This window comes from Quercus lobata, chromosome 3 (assembly GCF_001633185.2).
Source record: "Quercus lobata isolate SW786 chromosome 3, ValleyOak3.0 Primary Assembly, whole genome shotgun sequence".
In the NCBI taxonomy this organism is placed as follows: domain Eukaryota; kingdom Viridiplantae; phylum Streptophyta; class Magnoliopsida; order Fagales; family Fagaceae; genus Quercus; species Quercus lobata.
Window position 1 is genome coordinate 53,396,079 of NC_044906.1, and position 22,930 is coordinate 53,419,008.

Sequence of the window (22,930 nt, forward strand, 5' to 3'; positions counted from 1 at the left end):
TGTGTTTGTGCTAGATCTTTCTAAAAATTCATTCTCTAGATCCATTTCTCACTTTTTGTGTTTTAGAATGAATGAGCAAAAATATATAGGATATCTCAATCTTGAAAAAAATCTTTTTTCAAGAATAATACCTAATTGTTTGATGAATTGGAACTACTTGGAGGTCTTGAATTTGGGGAACAACAATTTCAATGGCAATATTCCAGCATCAATGGGATCTTTGACTTATCTTAAATCTTTGCACCTATACAAAAACAAATTTTTTGGAAAGTTACCATCATCTTTGAAAAATTGTGAATAGTTGGTAACTATTGATGTTGCTAAAAATAGGTTTGTTGGAAACATACCTTCTTGGATTGGGCATAGATGTACAAGCTTGATGATTTTTAACCTTCACTCAAACTATTTCCATGGTCACATACCAAAAGAACTTTGTGCTCTAGCTTCACTCCAAATATTGGATCTTTCACATAGTAAGCTATCAGGAAGCATACCTAGATGTGTTAAAAATTTTAGCGCCATGGCCACAAATAATATTTCAAATGATCACTTGAATTCTTATGGTTCCTCAAATCCTTATGGTGAATCTTTACCTCTTGAAAGAGCATTGCTTGTGATAAAGGGAAAATTTCTTGAGTATAGCACTGTTCTCCAACTGGTAAAAAGTATAGACTTTTCCAAGAATAGTTTATCAAGAGAGATTCCCAAAGAAGTGACCAGTCTTCAAGAATTACAATCATTGAATCTATCATATAATCTCTTGATTGGAAGTATTCCTATGAATATATGTACTATGGGTTCATTGGAATGTATTGATTTCTCTATGAACCAACTTTCAGGTCAAATTCCCTCAAGCAAGTCTAGTTTGACATTTTTAGATCATTTGAACTTGTCAAACAACAATTTGATTGGGAAAATCCCTTTAAGCACCTAGCTACAAAGTTTTGAGGCAGCTAGTTTCATTAGAAACAAACTTTGTGGACCATCACTTACTGATAATTGTATTATAAATGGTGTAAAACCCAACAATGAAAACATAGGGAGTAAAGGTACTCTTGGACTTGGCTTTGCCATTGGGTTTTTGGGTGTATGTTGTACTTTACTATTGAATAAGCAATGGAGAATTATCTACTTTCTATTGCTAGATCACATGGGGAATAGGCTTAGGGGTGTTGTTTTATTGTAATGTAATTAAATTGTCTAAGATTCTTAATATTTAGTTCAAATGTCATGTGATAATGCTAATTGATATTTTGTTGATTTCTATATAATATTTGTGCTGCTTACTACTTATATTATTACTTATGTTCACTCCATTGGCATATATGAATATGGTGTTTCTTATTATAAATTTCAAAGGCAATCCAATTTGTAGTTTTGTTTAAGCAATATGCTATAATTTGAAATGATGAGGCAAGTGTTCTTTCAGCTATCCTTTTAGCTCTCTTTAGAATCTCCTAGCGATCACTTTATAAAGTCTTGAAGAAAGACAAGAAGATTGTGCATAACTTGGCAAACTTAGTGTGTTCTTTGTAACAAATTACTAGGCTATTTGGTAGATCCCTTTCCACCAGTTACTAAAATGAATGCCTACATTGAGAAAGCATGGGTATATACTGTCTACTTCTCATTCCATGTCAAATCTAGCCTTCTCTGCCTAGTTAATTTTTTAATAGCTCTCTCCTAAAAGACACATCTCTCAGCAGTTCTCACCTCTAGTTTCAAGACATTTAAAACTGGAGTTTCATTTTTTTTTTTTTAGAGATATTATTCATTTAATATATTGGTCGTGCTTGCAGGGTAGCAATAGCTAAAAGGTAATGTCTGTAAGGGATCTAGACTCTAACTTGTGATTGGCCATATGGAAGTTTTACACTTTTCTAAGCGATGGAGAAATAACAAAATTTGAGGCTTTGATTCATATCTTTTTTTCTCTAAACATCATGAACACCTTGTTTTTGTTGTTTTCGATTTTTCTTCGTGATTAATATGATTCTTGTTACTTATCAAAAAAAGAAAATTCAAATTTAGGGGGTATCATGGAATGCTATTAGACTTACTGCACCAAATGTTTAGCAATGCAAGCTTTCTTGGTTTTTTAAATCTATTTGCAAGCTTAGTTTCATAGCTTGGCTAGCAATTAAGACTAGATCTAGGGATTGGTGGCTGCAATGGGTTACCAAGATGGTGTACTGTGTTGCTTGTTTAGAAGATGGGGAAAGTAGAGATCATCTACTGGGCTAGCCCATGGGTCATGGGCTATTTGATGAGCCTTAATCCAACATCAACTTGGTTGGTTTAAGATTCGGGTCATTAAATAAACAAGTTCAAGAAAGAAAAAATATATATATACCTTCATGCGAGATCCAGGGGTATTTTGGTGGTTCCTAAGGGTGAGGTAGGGAAGTATTCACTCAAATCTTAAATCTCAATAAGACCAAGAGATGACAAGCTTTTTTCCTAGGGTATAGGCTTGTGCTCACTCACAACCTGAACCTCACTAACTCTAGGAAACGACAAACACAATGCCTACTTCACTAGAACTTTTAAAGAGTGAGAAGAAAGGGATTTTGATGTCTTTGGAATGAAGGAGGACAAGGGTATTTATATTGGGTGATGAGGGTTTCGGAATGAGATTTAAGTAATGCGGGACTAAGGGAATTCTGAATTTAGGTTGAAGTTTGGAGTTATGGAGGTCTGACTAGTGTGGGGAGCAAGCAAGGAACCCAAAAGAAAAGAAAATAAGTGTTTTCTAATCAACACTTGCTTTCTTTTCTTTTTTTGCATGATTCACATTAATGCTTTGATTCACTCAATTTTTTTATCCTTTCTTGCTATAATTAGATGTGTTTGGTTCTCAAGTTCAGTAAATTAATCTCAACTAGTAAGTTGCCCGTGTGATGCACGGATAATTTTGTAATATTGTATGTAAGATAGCTTTGGATAATATTGTACATATATTATAAAGAAAAAGTAAACTAAATTAGAGTAAAAAAACATATACATTTTGAGATATTAAAAATTAGTTTAGTAGTTTCACTACATATTTGTAGCCTTCTCAAGGTAAGATTTAAAAAATATATATATCATGAAACCAAAGATAAAAGCAAAAAGTAACGGAACCATGAAAATCAACTAATTTGTGTTGTGTTCACATATTTCATACTATAAAATGAAAGTATACACAACTCTGTCACTGTCTTTTACTCATCGACAGTATGACATTAAGACATGATGTGGGCAAGTGTATATTCATGTGTCTTATAGATGATTTAAAATTAAACCATGGTAGAATATGGTTTTACATTGCACACCACATATTCTCTCTACTTATATACCTAAAACAAAAACTATCCAACATTCCAACCAAATTACCCAAACCTAAATCATATTTAAGCCCCTAATTTTAAAAAGAAAGAAGAAAAATTACCCGTAGGGGTTTCGGTGTCTTGATGGTAGTGGGAGGCCAATATAACAGAGGTGGTGACCCATCAGATTCCTTTTTCTCTCTCTTTCAAATGTTTTGTCAGTTTCATGTCTTTTATTTGGTAATATATAGTGAAACAGTGTGTTTTATTTAACAATCCACAATATTTCTGTATCTCTATATCTCTTCAGGGCCTTATGTGGTTAGTTATTACTTATTATTATTAGTCCTTAATTATTATTATTATTTTTTTTGCTTTTTTAAAAATACTAAAATGGTGGGTATACTAAAAGACATGAAAAATAGAGAAAGGTGTGCTGTAAGCTTAGGCAATTAATGAGATATTAATAATATAGCAGTAAAATAAGTTAATGTGAATTTCTGTATCTCTATATCTTTTCAGGGCCTTATGTGGTTAGTTATTACTTATTACAATTAGTCCTTAATTTTTTTTGTTTTTTTTAAAAATACTAAAATGGTGGGTATGCTAAAAGACATGAAAAATAGAGAAATGTGTGGTGTAAGCTTAGGCAATTAATGAGATATTAATAATATAGCAGTAAAATAAGTTAATGTGAATTTCTGTATCTCCATATCTTTTCAGGGCCTTATGTGGTTAGTTATTACATATTACTATTAGCCCTTAATTATTATTATTATTATTATTTTAAATACTAAAATGGTGGGTATGCTAAAAGACATGAAAAATAGAGAAATGTGTGGTGTAAGCTTAGGCAATTAATGAGATATTAATAATATAGCAATAAAATAAGTTAATGTGAATTTCTGTATCTCTATATCTTTTCAGGGTCTTATGTGGTTAGTTATTACTTATTACTATTAGTCCTTAATTATTATTATTTTTTTGTTTTTTTAAAAATACTAAAATGGTGTGTATGCTAAAAGACATGAAAAATAGAGAAAGGTGTGGTATAAGCTTAGGCAATTAATGAGATATTAATAATATAGCAGTAAAATAAGTTAATGTGAATTTTTGGGTAACAGTTAAAAAAAAAACCTTAATGAAAGAGGTAAAAAAAAATGCTAAATATAAAATTATAGCGTCATTTGGCAGGACCTCATGTTTTCTTGTATGAGGTCTCTGCTTTTATATATATATTGATTGATTGATTAAACTAAATCAAGTCTAATTAACAATTTATTTAACCACTGTGCATCCTTGGTGCAATGGTCACTCCACAAGTATAAATGCTTGTAGGGTATGGGAGGCAAGGGTTGGGGTTCAAGTCTCCAGAAGGGAGCTTCATACACATATACACTTTGATTAGGCTATAGTAGAAATTCTATCTCGTATAAAATATATATATATATATATATATATATATATATATATATATTATTTAACTTAATCAAGATTTGAATTAAAGAGCCATAGTGAAATTAATTGCAAATGTGCATCCTCAAAAAAAAATGTTAGCCTTTGGCCAATGAGATTATGATACATAATTAACTTTTATTTAACCACAATTGGACCAATCAAAATTAAATATCCATAATCACGTAGGGTTAGGCTCATCAATATGGATTTATCTTTAGTCGCCAAAATTTGATTTGACAATAACTTTCAATCCAGTGGTCCAATTAAGGCATGTTATTAGTCATTTTGATTGTTAGGACATCAAGATCATTTTAACAAGGGGAAATTGAAGATCAATGGTCAGAGTTAAGATGTTATCCTCGGTTATGAAATTGCCATTTTTCTCTCTCATTGTGAGGTTAAATTAATGTAGGTTTCAGATTGGGGTGTTTGCACATACTTACATGAATGTTTGTTTCAATCTTTAATAATTTGTTTTTGGATGCAATAACATGTTATTTGGATTGATAGGCCAAAAATGTATTGACCTCTTTGGCAAATTAATTAATTGATTATCCAAAGTTAATTAATTAAGTCAATTTAACATGTAATAGCGTGGTAGTACAAATAAATCACCAAATAACTAAATGCAGTAGAAAATAAATTCGATACGGGTGATTTGTTTACAAATGGGGAAAACCACCGAGGCAAAACCCCACCGGGTGAATTTAAGGTCATCACTCCCGAAAATCCACTATTATCAATCACAAGCAGTTACAAGTAAAAGAAATCTCAGTACCTAATATCAACCTACAGTTGAACTCTTACCCCAATATCCAATTAGACTTGTATTGTAGCAGCAATCTTTCCTTTCAATGCACGAATCTTAGTACATGACTAACCAATGATGCATGGATCCTAGTATGTGACTAACACATCAACTTGAGGAAGATGTTGGCTGCAATGTTCTTCAATTCATCCAACAATGAAGATCAGGAAGCTCCTTGGTCACAAAACCCTTGGCATAAAGATACAGTAACTTCTATAGAAAATATGATGAACTAGAGCAATTTTAGCTTCCAATCACAATATGCATGGATTATTCTTTTGCAACACCTTACATACCCTTGTGACGGCTTTTGAAATAATCCTTATATATGTCTAGGGTTGTGAGAAAAGAAACCCTACACAAATACTCAAGGATATGCGTGTAATCAGATTTGGAAAACTGGATTTTGTAATTCTCGACAGATATAGTTTCTGTCGAGCTTCAACGTTAAATCTGGATAGAAGTCTTTCTGTCGAGACTGTTGTCGAGCTTTAATGAGCAGCACTTCCTTCACTTGTTTCTTAGTCCAATTTGTATGGCTTCAATACTAAACATGAACACTTGTTTCTTGAAGTACTAAACTCATCCTAGATCTACCCAATTACAAAAAAAGTGCATTTTATCAAAGGATTAGCCAATTACATCAAATATGTCCCTAACATGGATAATGTAATATGACCATTCACCACCATAGTTTAGAAAACTGGTTTCATTGGGTAAGATGAGTGTTTAACACCTTCCAATCTTGTAACTTAGTCTCTGAACTTAGATAGAAGGTTTGTTGATAAAAGTTTTTCCATATAATTTTCAATTTCTAGATTGTAGATAGGATTAAATCCATGTACCTTGTCTTAGATTGTATATAGGGCCAAAACCATGAAATGTTCTAGTTAATTTTCAAATCAATGTTAATTTTTTCAATAAATAAAAGTGATGTATTTTCATATGGTTTCTCATTTTCCTTTAATTAAAATAAATGGCGATTCTATTGTAAAAAAAGAGGAGTCCAATATAAGTAAAATGACACAAAATTAAACTCTAATTGAAATCCAATTTTTATATTGAATTAACTCACTTTGTACAAAAATTTGAAAACTTAGATTAGATGGGACGCATGACGTAAAATTAGACTCTAATTTATTTCATCTAATTGAAATCCAATTTTTATATTGAATTAACTCACTTTGTACAAAAATTTGAAAACTTAGATTAGATGGGACACATGACGTAAAATTAGACTCTAATTTATTTCAAATTTAAAATCTAATTGGATTTTCTCTCAGTTTTATCTATTATTATTATTAGTATGTAGCCCGTGCGGTATGGATATATTATTAATCATGAGTTTATTCATGTTTAAAAGGCTCAGTTAAGTCTAAATCCATATTATTAACCAGAAAATTTCATTAACAAAACTTAGCAGTATATATATATATATATATATATTTATATTTGTTGATGAGAATGAGTGGTGGGGTAAGATAGAGCAGATGAAAGGAGGAGGGGAAGAGGAGATGATAATTAAGCACAATTTCAGTCGAGCAGGCCAGCAAACCTTATATGATATAGCTTATCAATTGGGGCTTTATTTGTAAGGGCTTATAAATAATTGGCATAAGAGTGGTTTGTGTGCATAGGTGAATTGTGCGTTGGGCGTATAGGAAATGCTGTTTGTATTGTCTATCTTCTAGCTTAGATGGGTATAGTTTGATTGAATTTGTATAATTTATTTGTGGGAGCTATGTGATGTGTCATCAGTGGATGGTTTACTTTTATTTTATTATATTGTGTGCTTCCACATGAGTATGGTTCACTCTCATCACAGTGACATAAAATATGCTTTGGACAAGAAAGATTGTGCTTTATTATTTAGCAGGTATTGTTTGGTAGATTAGATGTAGAAATGTGGGGATTTAGCAGGTATTGTGCTTACCAAACACCACTTTATCTATTTTACCAACCCATTTTTAGAAAGAGCTTGTAACTCGTGCAAATGCATGGGATTTTTATTTAAAATTTTTTAATAATTTTTTTGTTGTATTTTTGTAGCATCTCAAAAGTATTTTTTGTTTTTATATAACATCATCAAAAGTAAATCAAATCATACTTCATTATAGTAACATATATTAACACACTTTGAATAAGGGGGAAAAAATTAAACTTACAAAAGTGGAAAACAAATAGTTTTCTTCATAACATCATAAAAATTTAGGTACATAGCTCAAAATAACATTTATAATCTTAAAATAAACCAAAAGTCAAATAGTTTAACCCCTTAAAAGTTTATGGGTCTAATGTTGTGAGCAACCAAGCCATTGATGATCTTTTTGCATACTTGGACATATCAGAACTTTAAAAAAATATATGTTAAATTGATTCCAAATGAAGAACACATACATATGCGAAATTAGTTCTACCATCTCAAATCTAAATCACATGAATCAATGTTAGATAGCTTATCATTTCTTTTTCCTTTAAACACGTCTAATAAAAATCTCTAAAAAAAAAAAAAAAAAAAAACAACAACAACAACAACAACAACAAAAATTATCATGAGTTTATTCATGTTTAAAAGGCTCAGTTAAGTCTAAACTCATATTATTAACCAGAAATTTTCATTCACAAAACTTAGCAGTATGTTTTTATGATACTCCCAATGTATTCAATAATTTTTCTTCTTTTATGAAACGAAAAAGAAAAGAATCATTAAAATTTTCTCATTAAATTAGAGCAATGTTACACAATAAACATTTTTTACAATTATTGAGTTAGTAAATTGTTATTGATTTTCGAAGTCATCATTAGGACAGTAACATTACTTTCTTGACTACTATTAATAACTTATCATATGAATAAGGTAATTATGAAGTATGTTGTTAACAATATTGTGACTTTAATTTATCTTATTAATTTAATTTTCTTTGATGGGGAGGTGGGCTTGTTTTAAGGTCGAATCCGATAGACCCTTAGACCAGTGGGTGGAGCCGAAGCCTCTGATCAGTTGGATTCAGTTTGTTTTCTTAGTAAACCTGAATATTCGGTTTGGACAGTGGGTTAACAAAAGGATGAAACGTGGATTGATGGAAATCCCACCACGTGAACACTTGGCAAAATTTCCACTTCAATTGAATTTGGGATAGATGTTTACACACGTTTTATTTTTATTTTTTTTAATTATTATTATTATTTTTAATGCCACATAGATGTTTTGACTTTTAGATGTAGGAGCCGTTTGGTAACGTTATTTTGCTAATGTTGTTTGTATTTTTTTGAAATACTTGTAGGTGAAAAAATGTGTGAAAATACGTGTAATATTGTTTAAAAATTGAAAATATATTGTTAAACTACTCTACCAAATGGGGGCCTTAAACTTTACACTAAGGCACATATTTAGTCTATATTTATATCTCTAATAAATAGAATATGAATAGCCTATCAAATAATTGACCAATAATAATAACATAAACAATAAAAAAGAGCTGACCTTTGGTAAGAAAATAAGTAGTTAAAAAACCTCAATTCGTTGGCAACAGAGTTTCCCAATTTTATGACAATCTCCTGTGGAAAGAAAAAACCACACCAAATAAGGACATAAACTATAAAAAACATAGATGACCTTTGTTAAGACAATAAGCTGTTTAAAGACCCTTTATCATATGGGTCACCAACAAATTTTTATGATAAATCAGAGTATGTTATAATGCAATCAGGGGAAGAAGAAGAAATAGAAGCAAATGTGCTTATTTTTAAAGCATGGGCAGACAGTGCTATGTGTGAACTTTTTTTTTTTTTTTTTTGATGAAAAACTCTTTAAACTTCATTCAACAATTAGGACAAAAGTCCATAGACAGTACATCATACAAAAGTTGGTGAGCAATAGCTGGGGGAGAGTCCTCCACCCATATTACACTATCTAGAATTGGTTTGGCTTCTTTAGCCATTACATGTGCAGCTGTATTGCTGCTTCTTCTCGTGTGCAAGATCTTCCAGTTATCAAACTTCTTGAGCCACCATAAGATACCTTCAGACACCTTTTGGATAGAAATAGCAGGGGTGACCACGCCATTAAGAGCTTGAGTCACAGCCAGCGAATCTCCTTCTACAACAACATTCTTTAGACCCAGATCCCATGCCAACAAAACACCTTCTTCAACAGCCTTTACTTCAGCCTCAATTGCTCCCAATGGCAGACATATTTTCTTACTCATTGCTCCCGTAACCTCACCTTTAGCATTTCTAATAACCACCCCTACACCTATACTACCTTGCTCTTTGAAGACCGCGCCGTCCACATTGATCTTATACCAATTGGGTGGTGGCAGAGACCATTTCGTAGGGGGGGGCTGAAGCTTTGGGAGGTCACTAGGCATGTGATTCCGGAATTCATCTACATACCTCTGTGCTTCCAATGCTATTTCTCTCCCCTGTCTGCCCTGTCCTCCATGTCTAATAACATTCCTGTTGTTCCAAAGACTCCACCCAACAGTAGCAAAAACCTCCCAATCATTAACCACAGAGTGCTCACGCAGCCACCAAAGAACATCGATAAATTCCTCTAGGGGAGGTATCCGATCAGTCTGCCTTACTTTCAGTTCTGCCCAGGTATCCTTTGCTGTATTGCAGCTCCACAAAATGTGTCCTGTGGTTTCTCTTTCACCGCAAATGTCATGCTATGTGTGAACTAATAGATGTGCTCACTATCATATCAGAAACGAACCACTATATAAAAACAATATCATATTTTGATAACTATAATGACCAGCTGATTGACAGTTACGCAGTTCGCAATTGATGAAGACAAAATAAAATTATAAAGTTAAGCCTTGTTGTTTATTTTATATATATATATATATATAATTAATTAATTAATTACTGTTCACTTATAGACTATGATTGAGGGGAGTCAAACATGGTACAACTGGACGAAGACTAATTGGAATTTACCTTGTACTATATTTTTTATTTTTATCTTGCACCCGTAAATTGACAACTACACCTACACGCCTCTAGAGTCTTCTTTGCAAAAGCAAAAATCAAATTAGCAAAAGCAAAGATCAAATCAGCAGAAGACAGAAACTCAGAACTGCTAAAATTGAAATGGAAATCCCATCTCAAACACTGTTCCACAAAATCCACACGCAAGCCTCAGTCTTCAATGAGTTCAATCCCATCTCAGATCTGTTCTCACTTCTCAATATTAAATCAAAATCTCACTCTCAATCTCAGAAGTCTCCGTTCTCTCTACTCCCAATCTGAAGTCTCTCTAGTCTCAAGTCTCAACCCTTCACTGACTTCACTCCATACCCTCCACAATCCAAACCCTAGCTATTGCCGCCGCCGCCTCATCACCACACTCACGGCTTCACCTCACTGTCCACCATGGGTTAAGGCTTCTCATGTTGACGGATCAGCTTCTTAGTCTCAAGACTCTCAAGTATATTTTCTTCCTTTTTCATCTATCTTTTTCTCTATTTGGGAATATGTTTTTTTTCTCTATTTTGATATTTAGTTTTTTCTTTTTTTGGGTGTTTTAATTTGCTTATACACAAAAACGAAGGAAAGCATAAGCAGATGAAAGAAATGAGTAATCAAACCTTAGGAAGAATTCGTTTTGCTGAGCAGGACCTTTAAAATTGTGAAGAAACGTACAATCGGAATAGATGGAGAACCTCTTCCTATATAAGATACAGAAATACCCAAAGGCATGCATCATTGATATCGAGGTATTCTTTTGAAATTCCATAGCATTAATTGAAGAACCGAAAAATTCTTTTGAAATTCCATAGCATTAATTGAAGAAGAGGGGAGCTGTATTTTGAAGAAGAGGAAGGATTTTGGGTTTTGATTATTGTAGAAGGGGAGGTGAACCTGAAAATAAGCGGGTGTGAAGAGCAGAATGTTTTATTCACTCAGGAAAAAAAAAAAAGAGCACAGCGTAATCTGATCCCACTTAATTTTAGACAGATGGAGGAAAGACACATGTCACAAGATTAGAGATCTAATTTGGAATTACAATCTGGCACAAAATTAGAGTTTTAATTTAAAATTACAATTTGAGTTTTTCATCTATTATTATTATTATATATATATATAGATTATTATTATTATTATTATTATTTGATATAAAACTTAAAACGCCCCAAATAATATTCTTGCTGCTTTTGTGTTTTTAATGAAATTGTTGTAGTAGTAGCTATAAGACTACAAAAAGACTAGTACATAACCCGACGTTTATTTTGTTTTTAAAAAAAAGTCTTAGCACCGTAGAATAGTTACTACAATGTCGCGCTAACACGTGTGTAAAACCAAAAGCCAACTAAATTGGGCCTTCTGGTTGAGAATCAACAATCCCACATCGTTTAGTTACACAAAGCGATCTATGTTTATAACAAAGAGTGAGAGTACAAGGCTCGTCCCTTCGGGGACATCTGATAAAATTGGAACGATACAGAGAAGATTAGCATGGCCCCTGCGCAAGGATGACACGCATAAATCGAGAAATGGTCCAAACTTTTTTCGCTCCCCAAACCCCATGTGTGAATTCTTCCATGGCTTCCACTGTCTTCTTCGTTCTGGTAAGCTGAAATTTTTAGCTCACACTTGTTTTAGATTCTCGTTATGTCATTTTGTAAGGTTTCTTTTGTAGAATTATTGAAACCCTTCTGAAATTTGATCCAGATTTTAACATTCTGAAATTGGGTTTGATATTTTTGGAAAATTTAAATTTCGAGTCTTTCATAGTTGTCATACTCTAATTTTAAAGCTTTTTATTTTTATTATTTTTTTGAACTGTTGAAGCTTGTGAGGCATTCCAAATTTTGGATTTGCAATAGTTTTTTGTGGTTGGCTTGGATATTAGCACAATAATATTCCTGAATTTCATTGAATTACATTTGCTGAGTTAGAGCTTCTTTTGATTATTTTTGGAAAATTTAAATTTCGAGTCTTTCATAGTTGTCATACTCTAATTTTAAAGCTTTTTATTTTTATTATTTTTTTGAACTGTTGAAGCTTGTGAGGCATTCCAAATTTTGGATTTGCAATAGTTTTTTGTGGTTGGCTTGGATATTAGCACAATAATATTCCTGAATTTCATTGAATTACATTTGCTGAGTTAGAGCTTCTTTTGATTATTGTAATGATGTTTGTAGCACAAAGAAGTTGCACAGGGATTGCTGCTAGGACCTCCATCAGCATCATGTGGGACCTGTGAATTGCTCTTAGACTAGAATAGAACTTCATCAGGTGAATTTCAATCATTTTGAAACTATAATCTCCTTTTTATGAAGTTTGATTGTACAAAAGCACACAATTCTTTTCATTTAAAATAGGGGTAAAAATGCAGTGTTACAAATCAAAACTTTGTTCAATCAAATCATGACCCAAATAGCAACTCCAATTTGCACCCTTGGCCTTAGTCCAGAGAAAGGGCAAATGGTGATAATATCAATAGCAGCCCGTAAAAATGTATGATCAGTTCTTTGGTTCTCATTGATGCTAACCAAATTGATTGGAGTTACACTTGAGTCTGCCATGAATGTTATGAGCGATTACAGCCATTTACATAGCTTATCATTGTAAAATTCAAAATGGTCGTCATTTCTCAGCTTGGATCCATACCATGAAAATTTTCAAAATACAAGTCATTATGGTAGTGGTGGTCAGGATTCCAGAGGTAGCATTTGAGTGGATCTCTCAATTACTGATCTGCCTTCAGGAACCGAGTAGCGTTTGGAGTGTATGTATTTCACTGTCCCTATGACAGAACATTGCTGCTGTGGAGATTGCATTGACTTGGCTCTTCATTTAGTAGCATCACTCATTGGAGTTTAACAAAATGCTGCCCCACCTGAAATATGCAGGTTACCTGCCATTGAATTTGCTAATTTTTGTATTAAATGACCACTTATGTAATTTTAAAACTTTGGGAAAGGATCCCCTCCAATTCCCTTCAATTTTTAGATAGATGAGAGACCTTGCATCTAAAAAATCCAAAGGTCTTTAAAATCACACAAGATCAAATAAATGCCACTTGTCATAAATTTGACTAAAAATTGGAAGGAATTGGAGGATTTAGATGGGAGGGGATCTTTCCTCACAGAGTTTTGTTCATTATCTAAACATTTGATTTGGAATTTCTTGTTTGATGGTGTTTTTTGCTGCTTTAGATAGTCATTATAAGCTCCGGATGAATTGGTGCCACTTGTAGTACCAGTGGTTTTAGCGTGTGAACTCCATTTGGACAGATATAAGTTTACAGTTTAAAGTTCAAACCAACTCTATAGGCTAGAAGTTTGTTAGGTATGAGTGCTACTCTTGACCATCATGCTTTAAGATTTTTTTTCTTTTTCTTTTTTCTTTTGGATAAGTCATGCTTTAAGAATTTGCTTTAATTGATTGCTTGTCTGGCCATGGCAGTGCAAACATTTTAAGAGGCTGATGCAGAGCAACATTGACAAAGCTGAGGAAATTGATTGGGTAATTTTTATAGAAAAGGAACAAGTGATTGGGTAATTTTTATAGAAAAGGAACAAGTGAATAGATAGACGAAATTAATGTTCAGCTATACAATACTACGTGTTTAGTTTGAAGAAAATTTTGAAGTAGATTTTCTTATTCAGTTCATGATGCTTACTATACTCATGAAACAAAGGAGCCTCTCAATATGCTTTGAAATGGAGAGAGTTCTTTTCATGGGAAAGATGTAGTAGTTAATAGATCTAAAGGTAAGTATAGTCACGTCATTTTGAAATCAGTAAATCAGTTATCATTCCTTATTTGGTGGAATGAAATATTAAATTAGAAAAATGCTACGTTTACAACATTTTTCACAACAAATCTTTGGTGGTAAATTGTTATTAATTCAATTTGAACCTAGCACTGAAAAGTGATAACTTGCCGCTTGGGATTTGTTGTGAAAATGTTGTAAACATAACATTTCTCTTTAAATTATGTGGGGCTCATGTACACTATTAGATTCACTAAATCAGAACCATGAAATGAGGCAAATAAAGAGCATCCTGATATGCTGATGAATGTGTGGTGTGCCTAATTACCTTAGGTTACTTTAGATATTGATTTTCTTTTAAGAGCAAGAAAAAAATTATGACAGTTGCTCACTTATTGGAATGCTGAATGATAACACGAGGTCCTTGGTTTCCCATCCTTGGGCAACGATTCCAAATTTTTTGTGATTTTAGTGTTTTTTTTTTTTTTTTTGGGTATTATTCTTATAGTATTGATTGCTCATTGTGTTTTATTTTTATAGTTGTTTTTTTTTATTATTTTGTTGCCCTTTTCTCTTTTGCATAAACAGTGTGATTCCTCCATGTAATGAATAACTGTTGCAGTCCACATAAAATCCTACAGAGTCAACAACTTAGATAACTGCGTGGCTAATTGGTGGCCAATATTTTTTTTCTGATAAGAAAATTTATCCATCCAACATGGGCACACACATCAGTGTATAATTAGTCTCTCTAGCTATGAGGTGTTGGGACCTGAAGCCATGTAGTGTGTACCAAACTGTGCCACTAAATGACCAACTGAGAATGGTATTGGATTTTTTCTTGAGAAAGAATGGACTGGTGATATTTGCGCTTGTACTAATGGAGGGGATTCAAAGAAGTTAATTTGTGAAGGAGAATTTATAATTAGGAGTAAGCTTTTATCAAACTCAATTTGAATTTACTAGTGAAGTTTGAAATGCTTACCTACAGATGACATATAAAGAAACCCTGCAACGGTAAAAGAGAGAGAAAGCGCTGTCTGTTTGACGTTTGATTGCATTATTGCTTTGCAGGCGGTTTTGTACATATAAACATTGCTTTAATGTAAAGGATCGAGTGCTTTGTTTATGTTAATTCTTTGTTTTTTTGGCAGTGGTTTTTGGTGTTTTTATACTCTCTTTGGTTTTACAAGAACAAAGAAGCTTAGTTATGAAGGCTGGTTGGTTTCTTCCACAACTGTGGTAGAGCAAAGCAAAAGATGTTCTTTCAGTTCCGTAGAAACCTCGAATGAAGAATTTATTTGGAGGGAAAGAATTTATCCTCACCTATCCATCAGGTCATGTGAGTTTGTGACCAAGTCCAAGTCTTAGCCATACCATTTTTTTAATGGAAGCATTCAGTACCTTATTATAAAAAATAAAAAAATAAAAAAAAACCTTAAAAATGAAATATTTTTTATTAAATGATAGAAACAATGCAGTTAATCTATAACAATTTTTTTTTTTTTCTTTCTTCTTCTCATCAACAAAAAAAATCTATAGCATTTTTGATATATTTTCTTCTATAGCATTTGGTAATTATTATTTAGTAATTTTTTATTTAATTGAAACAAAAATGATAGTTTTAGATATGTTTTCAAAAGTATTATATTGTTGCTACTTAATTTATAACCTACAATAAACATAAATGACCCTACAATAAACATAAATGACGACCAAAGATATTTAAAATACACACAAAAATATATACTATTAATTAATTAATTTATGTACCCCAGACGCATCGTGTCCTAGTTTTTTAGGAAATGCAAGAACCTCTTACTTGTACTCGTACCCGTACAACTTAGCATCTCAAGATTCTCAATTCTCAATTCTTACTTTATCTTTTATTAGTCTTTTTTTTTTTTTTGTGTTTTCATTTTGTTAGTAGAAGAAAATTGTAAAATATCATGTATTTGCAATTTTTTTTTTTTTTTTTTGATATCGATATATTCAAGTTCTCTTTTTATTAGATTTGTACCATTTAAGTTTCTTAATGACTATCCTAAAATAAATTCCTAAAGCTGCTACTACTTGGCCTTAGTTGGTTTTGCAAAGGGTTATATAAAAAGTGTCCGGTTAATTATTGCCCTTAGGGCATTTGTTAATAGACTATTTTAATAAAGTTTTGATATTATTTTTATAGAAAATATAAAATGCTATAAAAAAAATTGTTACTTTTTTTATTTTCCCATAAAAATTTTCTAAAAAATATTTTCTAAACCAATAATAATAGGGTATTCGTTAACTTTTTCATATAAGGATAGAGCATTTGTAAACTATTAGTGTATGTTTGGCAAAGATTATTTTTGCCAACTTATTTTACTATTCAGCTTATTTTTGATACTATTCATGTGTCCCACTGTATTATTTCATCTAACTTTTATCTTTATCTATAGTACTTTCAACAAAAAGTTTTTAGTTTTAGCAAAATAAGCGAATCCCAAACGGACCCTTAATTTAATACATCTCATATGGTGTTTTTTTTTTTTTTTTTTTTTTAACATCTCATATGAAATTTTCACATAAATATTTTTCTATAGATAACTAGATCTCCAACTGACTGTGTTGGATTAAAGAATCGAGTGGCCTTTAGATGGCCATCCTTCTTTCTTTGGACTTTGCCATTCAAACCAACCGGTTTATAAGAATTTAGATCAAAAGAAAAAGTTTGTCTCCAAACTCCCCTTACTTTTTTTTATTGGATATAAATTTTAACAAATTCACTATTAAATTGCATTTTCTTATTATATTATCCATGCTTATAAAATTTCAAGAAAATCAAAAGTTAATAGTTATGTCTTCAATCAAATGTTTAAGTTTCAAGTTTTTGTAGTATTAAATTATGCATAAAAATATATATATTTATGGACAAATAGTAATTAACATCTGATTTGAATGAAATTTAATATGCATTTTAAGAACATAAAAAATATGTGTAATCTAACGATTAAATTTTCAAAATATATAGTTGTAGGTTCACAATTTGGAGCCCAAACCCTTATTTTGTAAGTCATGGTCCAAAGAGTCCAACACAATGAATTTTTGTAGAGTATGGATCAAAGAACTAGGTTTTAATAAGTTAAACGGGGTATTGCATGGAATAAAGTGACACATGAACAAGAACAAAAGCCATTATATTGAAAGATCACACGATCCGATAGGGCTAAAAACTTAACTTGCGTATACAGATCAATGCAGTGGGGTTCCTTTGCATGTTACAATACTCTCTCCTCTTCTTTCCTCCCCCTCTCTTATGAGGGCTTCTACACATTATATAGGCTTTTTCTTATCATCTGGGCTTTACACTTGTCGATCATCTAAACCTCCACTTGAGCATCTGTTCCACAGACACCTCTTTCAGGTCTTTGTGAGTTGCGGTAGCCAAGGTAGTACCGTTCAGGAGGTCTTCTCCACATTAATGCGGCCAGGAAAGTAGTTGTAGTGCATTCAATGTGGTGGTGGCAGCTTTTGCTTAGATATTTTGTGTTTCCTTCCTTTTCACGTATTTAGGGGATGGGCTTTAGTGGCTTGGATGCCTTTTCGCTCTGGAATTTCAGTGTCCGAGGAGAAATTCCTCCTCGGACCTGTTTTCTTTGTTTCCAGTGATATGTTTAACATGGATTGCTTAAGCCACGTTAACTCCTCGGATGGGCTGGTGTCTTCAGACGGGTCCAAGGCCCAACCTGTTACTTTGGGCCATAGTCCCCACAATAGCCCCTCAAAACTCCGGTTTTTATCTCCTTCTAAGGAGAAAAGCGGGATTTTGACCTTTCAAGGGATAAGATCAATTAGTTTCCGATTCGCACGTGTAGGGGCAGTTGCTTCTGACGCGTTACGATTTACGAGGTGCGGCTTATTACTCCAGGCGGCTTTATGTCTCCCTCATCTAATGGTGAGGCGCGGATCTAACGGCTGACATTCTTCCTAGAATTTTGAGCGGGAATGGCCTTCCATTCTCTCTCTTGCTATATAAGGTCTTGAAGAAGCTCTTTTTGCTTTTCTTTTATACTAATGCTCCAGTTTGCCAGAGAATTTCAGTGCCCAGTCCTTTATTAACGTTCCAGGCTTTCAAATTTCCGCGATTACTTTAGTGAGAAACTTTTCCCTGAGGAAATCTCTAAGAGTTTCAGAGATTGTAAGGATACTCGTAAGTTCTACTTCCTCTTTGTAGCCTCAATTTTCACCTCGGCCTTTTCTCTCGGCCCACCGATTTGATTAGATGGGTAGATTCAAGTATCTAGTAGATACTCTGGCCGCCATGGAGGCCTTTAGGGCAAAATATCGCATCCCGCAGGGGGTGGTTTTGGAGTACTGTTCTCCGGAAGGAGTGCTAACTGATAGGAAAGTGGGTCAAGTCATTATTCCGATGATCGCTTTTATAAAAGGAGGAATGGCGCTTCCCATGCGTAGGATTACCCGGGACTACTTGTTTAACCATAGGTTGACACTGCATCAGTGTGCTCCCAACATGTTTAGGGTTTTAGGCAGCATAGATGTCCTGAACGAGCGGATGGGTCTAGGCCTTACATGGCATGACGTATTTCACATGTACAAATGCCACCACCTTGACAAGGCGAGATACTATCTTAAATCTCAGTCCGGGATCGTTAGGCTAATCTCCTGCCTTCCTAAATCCAATAAGGGTATGAAAGATGACTTCCTTATTGCCTTAGGAGAGTGGAGCGATGGTCTTCATTGTCCAACTCGGGTAGGAGATCCAGGTGCGGTGCCTTTAGGATTAATCCTCTAGGAAGGGGGGTTCAGCCCTTTAATTTTATTTTCTTTTGGTCGAAGATTCAAAAATTTTTGTAACCTAACTAAAATTTCCTTCTCGGCTATTTTGCAGATAGATCACATGTCACTCCTCAGCTCAGCCACGTAAACGTTTAAGCCTTAAACTACCTTTTGAGGTCAGAGATCTACGTCAATGAGGACAGACAATTACGAGCGGCTCATCTAATTTTGGGTTATGAACCCTTGTCCCGAACTTTCCAAGACATCGGCCAATCTATAAGAGCCGGTAGTCCAAGGTTGGCTAGGATTGACGTGTCAAAGCCAAGGTTTTTAGCTCGAAACGATCTTAGGCTGGTTGTTTTGCCTGTTGTTCAGAATCCTCAGCCAGTTGCACAACCACTTCCACAAGACAGTCCCGAAGCTGCTGCGCCTGTTGAAGAAGAGACTGAATCATCTCGTCTTTCTCTTGAGGAGGAGATAGACGAGTTTTATTTCGAAGAGGATATTCCAAAAGCTCCGCTGATCGAGCTCTCGAACGTTGAAGAAGAGCAGGACAGAAACTCCGTGATCGGCACTCCTTTTATTATCGCCTACTCGGACGACTCTTCAGACGAGGAGGTGGACAATATGGCCTCCAATAAAGGAAAAAGTTTACGAGAGTTGATGGCTGCTCGAGGCAAGGGGCAATCGTCGAAGGCGCCAGCCAAGTCTCAGACTTTTTCCCTCTCTCCTGTTGCTCCTCAAGTCCCTGCTGACCTCAGCCTGAAAGCTAATCCCGACCTAAAGAAGAAAAGGCCGGTTGAGTCCCTTGAAGAAGGCGAGGTGGGTCCTCGGCAGGGAGGCAAACAACAAAAAACTACTCGGGAGCATAGGGACAGAAGGACTCCATCTGTGGAGAGTCGAGAGGAAATGAAGCGGGCTGAGGTGCGCACGACTCCGCGCACTTGGAGCCCTCGACTCGAAGTGGACGAAGCATCCATTCCTTACAATGACTCCATCTGAGAATATAATCGTGGTCAAGCGGGCTACATTCCGGAAGCCCTAGAGCAGCCCGTTCTCCTTCCGAGGGATATGGAGGCTTATAGGCGATTTTCACAGCCTGAACTCTTCTTATCCTTGAAGAGAGATCTTGCGATGGTAAGGCAATTCCTCCTCTCATCGGTAAAATTATTGGGTCATGTCTTATTCTAACTTGTCACTTTTTTACTCCTTGGGCAGATCACTCAACAAGTATTTGTGGCCGAGGAGTGGTGTCGCGACAACCGTAAATTAGCTGAAGTTGAAGCCCTCTCTCGTGCCGAGGTGGAGAGGGATCTAGGAGCCCTCAAGTAGGAGCACTATGAGCTATCTGAGAAGCTCAAGGACGCCGAGTCAAGCCGTAAGAGTGCTGAGGCTGGCTTGAAGACTGCTAAAAGGCAAGCCAAAGATCAACGCCAAAAATTGTACGTGACTGAGACCAACCTTGCTACTGAAAAGCAAGCCGTATTGGATCTCAAGGCCGTGTTGCAAAAAGCTCAAGAAGAGGCCCGGATTGCTAAGGAAGCAGCTCAGTTAGCCAAGAAAGCAGCTGACGCCGAGAAAAAGGCTGCCTATCAGCTAGGGGCGGAGGAGACTGAGGCAAGACTCTCCGAGGAGCTGCTGGATGTATGCAGGGATTACTGCAGTATTTCATGGGCTCAGGCCCTTGATGCAGCAGGGATGCCTGTAGACTCTGCCCTGGGACTGTCTCAAAACGTTTTCTTCCCTCCAGAGATCCGGGAGATCCTTGCCGATACCACCGAAGTTTCCGAGTAGCCCACGGTTATTCCTGATGCCATCCCCCTTGCTAAGATTACCAGAGACTCTGGTCAGGTCACCGCCCAGGCTACGGATGTGAAGGAAGAGAAGGGTAAAGGCAAGGGTAAGGGAAACAAAACCTCCTCCAAGGCCAAGGATCTTGCTAAGGATGCAATCAGTGAAGCTAAGGATTCTGGAGCAGGTCCCCAAGTCAAGGACGTCCCTCCTCCTCAGCCGGAGCAGAAAGAAGATCCTCCTGTTGAGGCTTAGCTCCTAGGGCTCTTTTTATTATTGCTATATTGTAGGAATTTTTTTTTTACTTACTTTGGGACGGAAGCTTTATTGTATTGTGTTCTTTTGCCAAGATCTTTCATTGTATTATTTTTGGTTTATCAATACAAATGCTCTTTTTCTCATCTTTTTGTCTTATGATTGATGCTAATGGAATTTTATTACATTGTTCCAAGTTAAAGTAACTGTTTCTTTAACTAATGTTTGCAATAGCCATATCAATATAGACAAATGAGAAGAAATAGAACGGTGCAATGAATTTTGAACAATAAATGTTATTATGCCAGGCTGAACATACCTTAGAACTGCATAGGAGCCCTGAGTTATCAATTTCTCCCAAGTCTATGGTTGGAATAAGTTGTTAATTTCCCCTAAGTCTGTGATCCGAAGAGCCGTGCAGGACTTAGGTTCTGTTTAAAACTTAAATAGATGTCATAAGTTATTAATTTCCCCTAAGTCTGTGGTCCGAGGAGCCATGCAGGACTTAGGTTCTGTTTAAAACTTGCGTAGATGCCATAAGTTGTTAATTTCCCCTAAGTCTGTGGTCCGAGGAGCCATGCAGGACTTAAGTTCTGTTTAAAACTTGCATAGATGCCATAAGTTGTTAATTTCCTCTAAGTCTGTGGTCCGAGGAGCCATGCAGGACTTAGGTTATGTTTAAAACTTAAATAGATGCCATAAGTTGTTAATTTCCCCTAAGTCTGTGGTCCGAAGAGCCATGCAAGACTTAGGTTCTGTTTAAAACTTGCGTAGATGCCATAAGTTGTTAATTTCCCCTAAGTCTGTGGCCCGAAGAGCCATGCAAGACTTAGGTTCTGTTTAAAACTTAAATAGATGCCATAAGTTGTTAATTTCCCCTAAGTCTGTGGTCCGAGGAGCCATATAGGACTTAGGTTCTGTTTAAAACTTAAATAGATGCCATAAGTTGTTAATTTCCCCTAAGTCTGTGGTCCGAAGAGCCATGCAGGACTTAGATTCTGTTTAAAACTTGTGTAGATGCCATAAATTGTTAATTTCCCCTAAGTCTGTGGTCCGAGGAGCCATGTAGGACTTAGGTTTTGTTTAAAACTTAAATAGATGCCATAAGTTGTTAATTTCCCCTAAGTCTATGGTTCAAGGAGCCATGCAGGACTTAGGTTCTGTTTAAAACTTATATAGATGCCATAAGTTGTTAATTTCCCCTAAGTCTGTGGTCTGAGGAGCCATACAAGACTTAGGCTCTATTTAAAACTTGCATAGATAGAAGTGAGTTGACAAATGCGCGATGATCAGGGGATACGATACAGGCATAGCTTTTTTCATTAGTAATAATATCTTTTCAAATTATTTACATTCCATGGGTGAGGTACAGTTTTCTCGTCTAGATCTTCCAGATAATAAGCACTTATTCCTACCACTGAGGTGATGCGATATGGTCCTTCCCAGTTGAGTCCTAACTTACCCCAAGAAGGGTTCTTGGCGCTGCCAAAAATTTTTCTCATCATGAGGTCGCCTGGCCCTAGCAGCCTTAGCTTCACATTAGCATCGTAACCTCACTTTAACTTTTGATGGTAATAAGCCAATTGGATCATTGCCTTTTCTCTTTTCTCCTCGGCTAAATCTAGGCTTCTCCCTAGTAACTTGTCGTTATTTCTTGGGGTGAAAGTACTAGATTTCAACGTTGGGAATTTAGTTTCCAGGGGGAGCACAGCTTCAGCTCCATAAGTCATGGAAAAAGGAGTTTCTCCTGTTGACCGTCGCGGCGTGGTTCGGTAGGTCCATAAGATGTGTGGTAGTTCTTCCACC

General features: G+C 35.0%; 1 protein-coding gene, 1 long non-coding RNA gene and 1 other non-coding gene across 8 annotated transcripts; 2 read left to right on the top strand and 1 right to left on the bottom strand.

Annotated features, from left to right (window-relative positions):
* Positions 1-9,395: 9,395 nt before the first annotated feature.
* LOC115981060 lies at positions 9,396-10,955 on the bottom strand. Its single transcript, XM_031103249.1, has 2 exons — positions 10,933-10,955; positions 9,396-10,224 (listed from the first exon to the last, which is right to left on the bottom strand). The coding sequence occupies exons 1-2, from the start codon at positions 10,953-10,955 to the stop codon at positions 9,396-9,398; spliced, it is 852 nt and encodes a 283-aa protein (XP_030959109.1).
* An 821-nt stretch (positions 10,956-11,776) lies between these two features.
* On the top strand, positions 11,777-15,697 carry LOC115982224. Of its 6 annotated transcripts, none has more exons than XR_004089561.1 (4): positions 11,777-12,149; positions 12,726-13,875; positions 13,993-14,052; positions 15,457-15,697. It is a non-coding gene; the product is annotated as an uncharacterized LOC115982224 (long non-coding RNA). The 6 variants fall into 6 exon arrangements; XR_004089559.1 differs by lacking the exon at positions 15,457-15,697 and having other exon boundaries at positions 12,726-13,436; positions 13,743-13,875; positions 13,993-14,610; XR_004089563.1 differs by lacking the exon at positions 15,457-15,697 and having other exon boundaries at positions 12,726-13,436; positions 13,747-13,875; positions 13,993-14,610.
* LOC115983087 lies at positions 11,987-12,089 on the top strand. The gene has a single exon (XR_004089888.1). It is a non-coding gene; the product is annotated as a U6 spliceosomal RNA (small nuclear RNA).
* Positions 15,698-22,930: the final 7,233 nt, after the last annotated feature.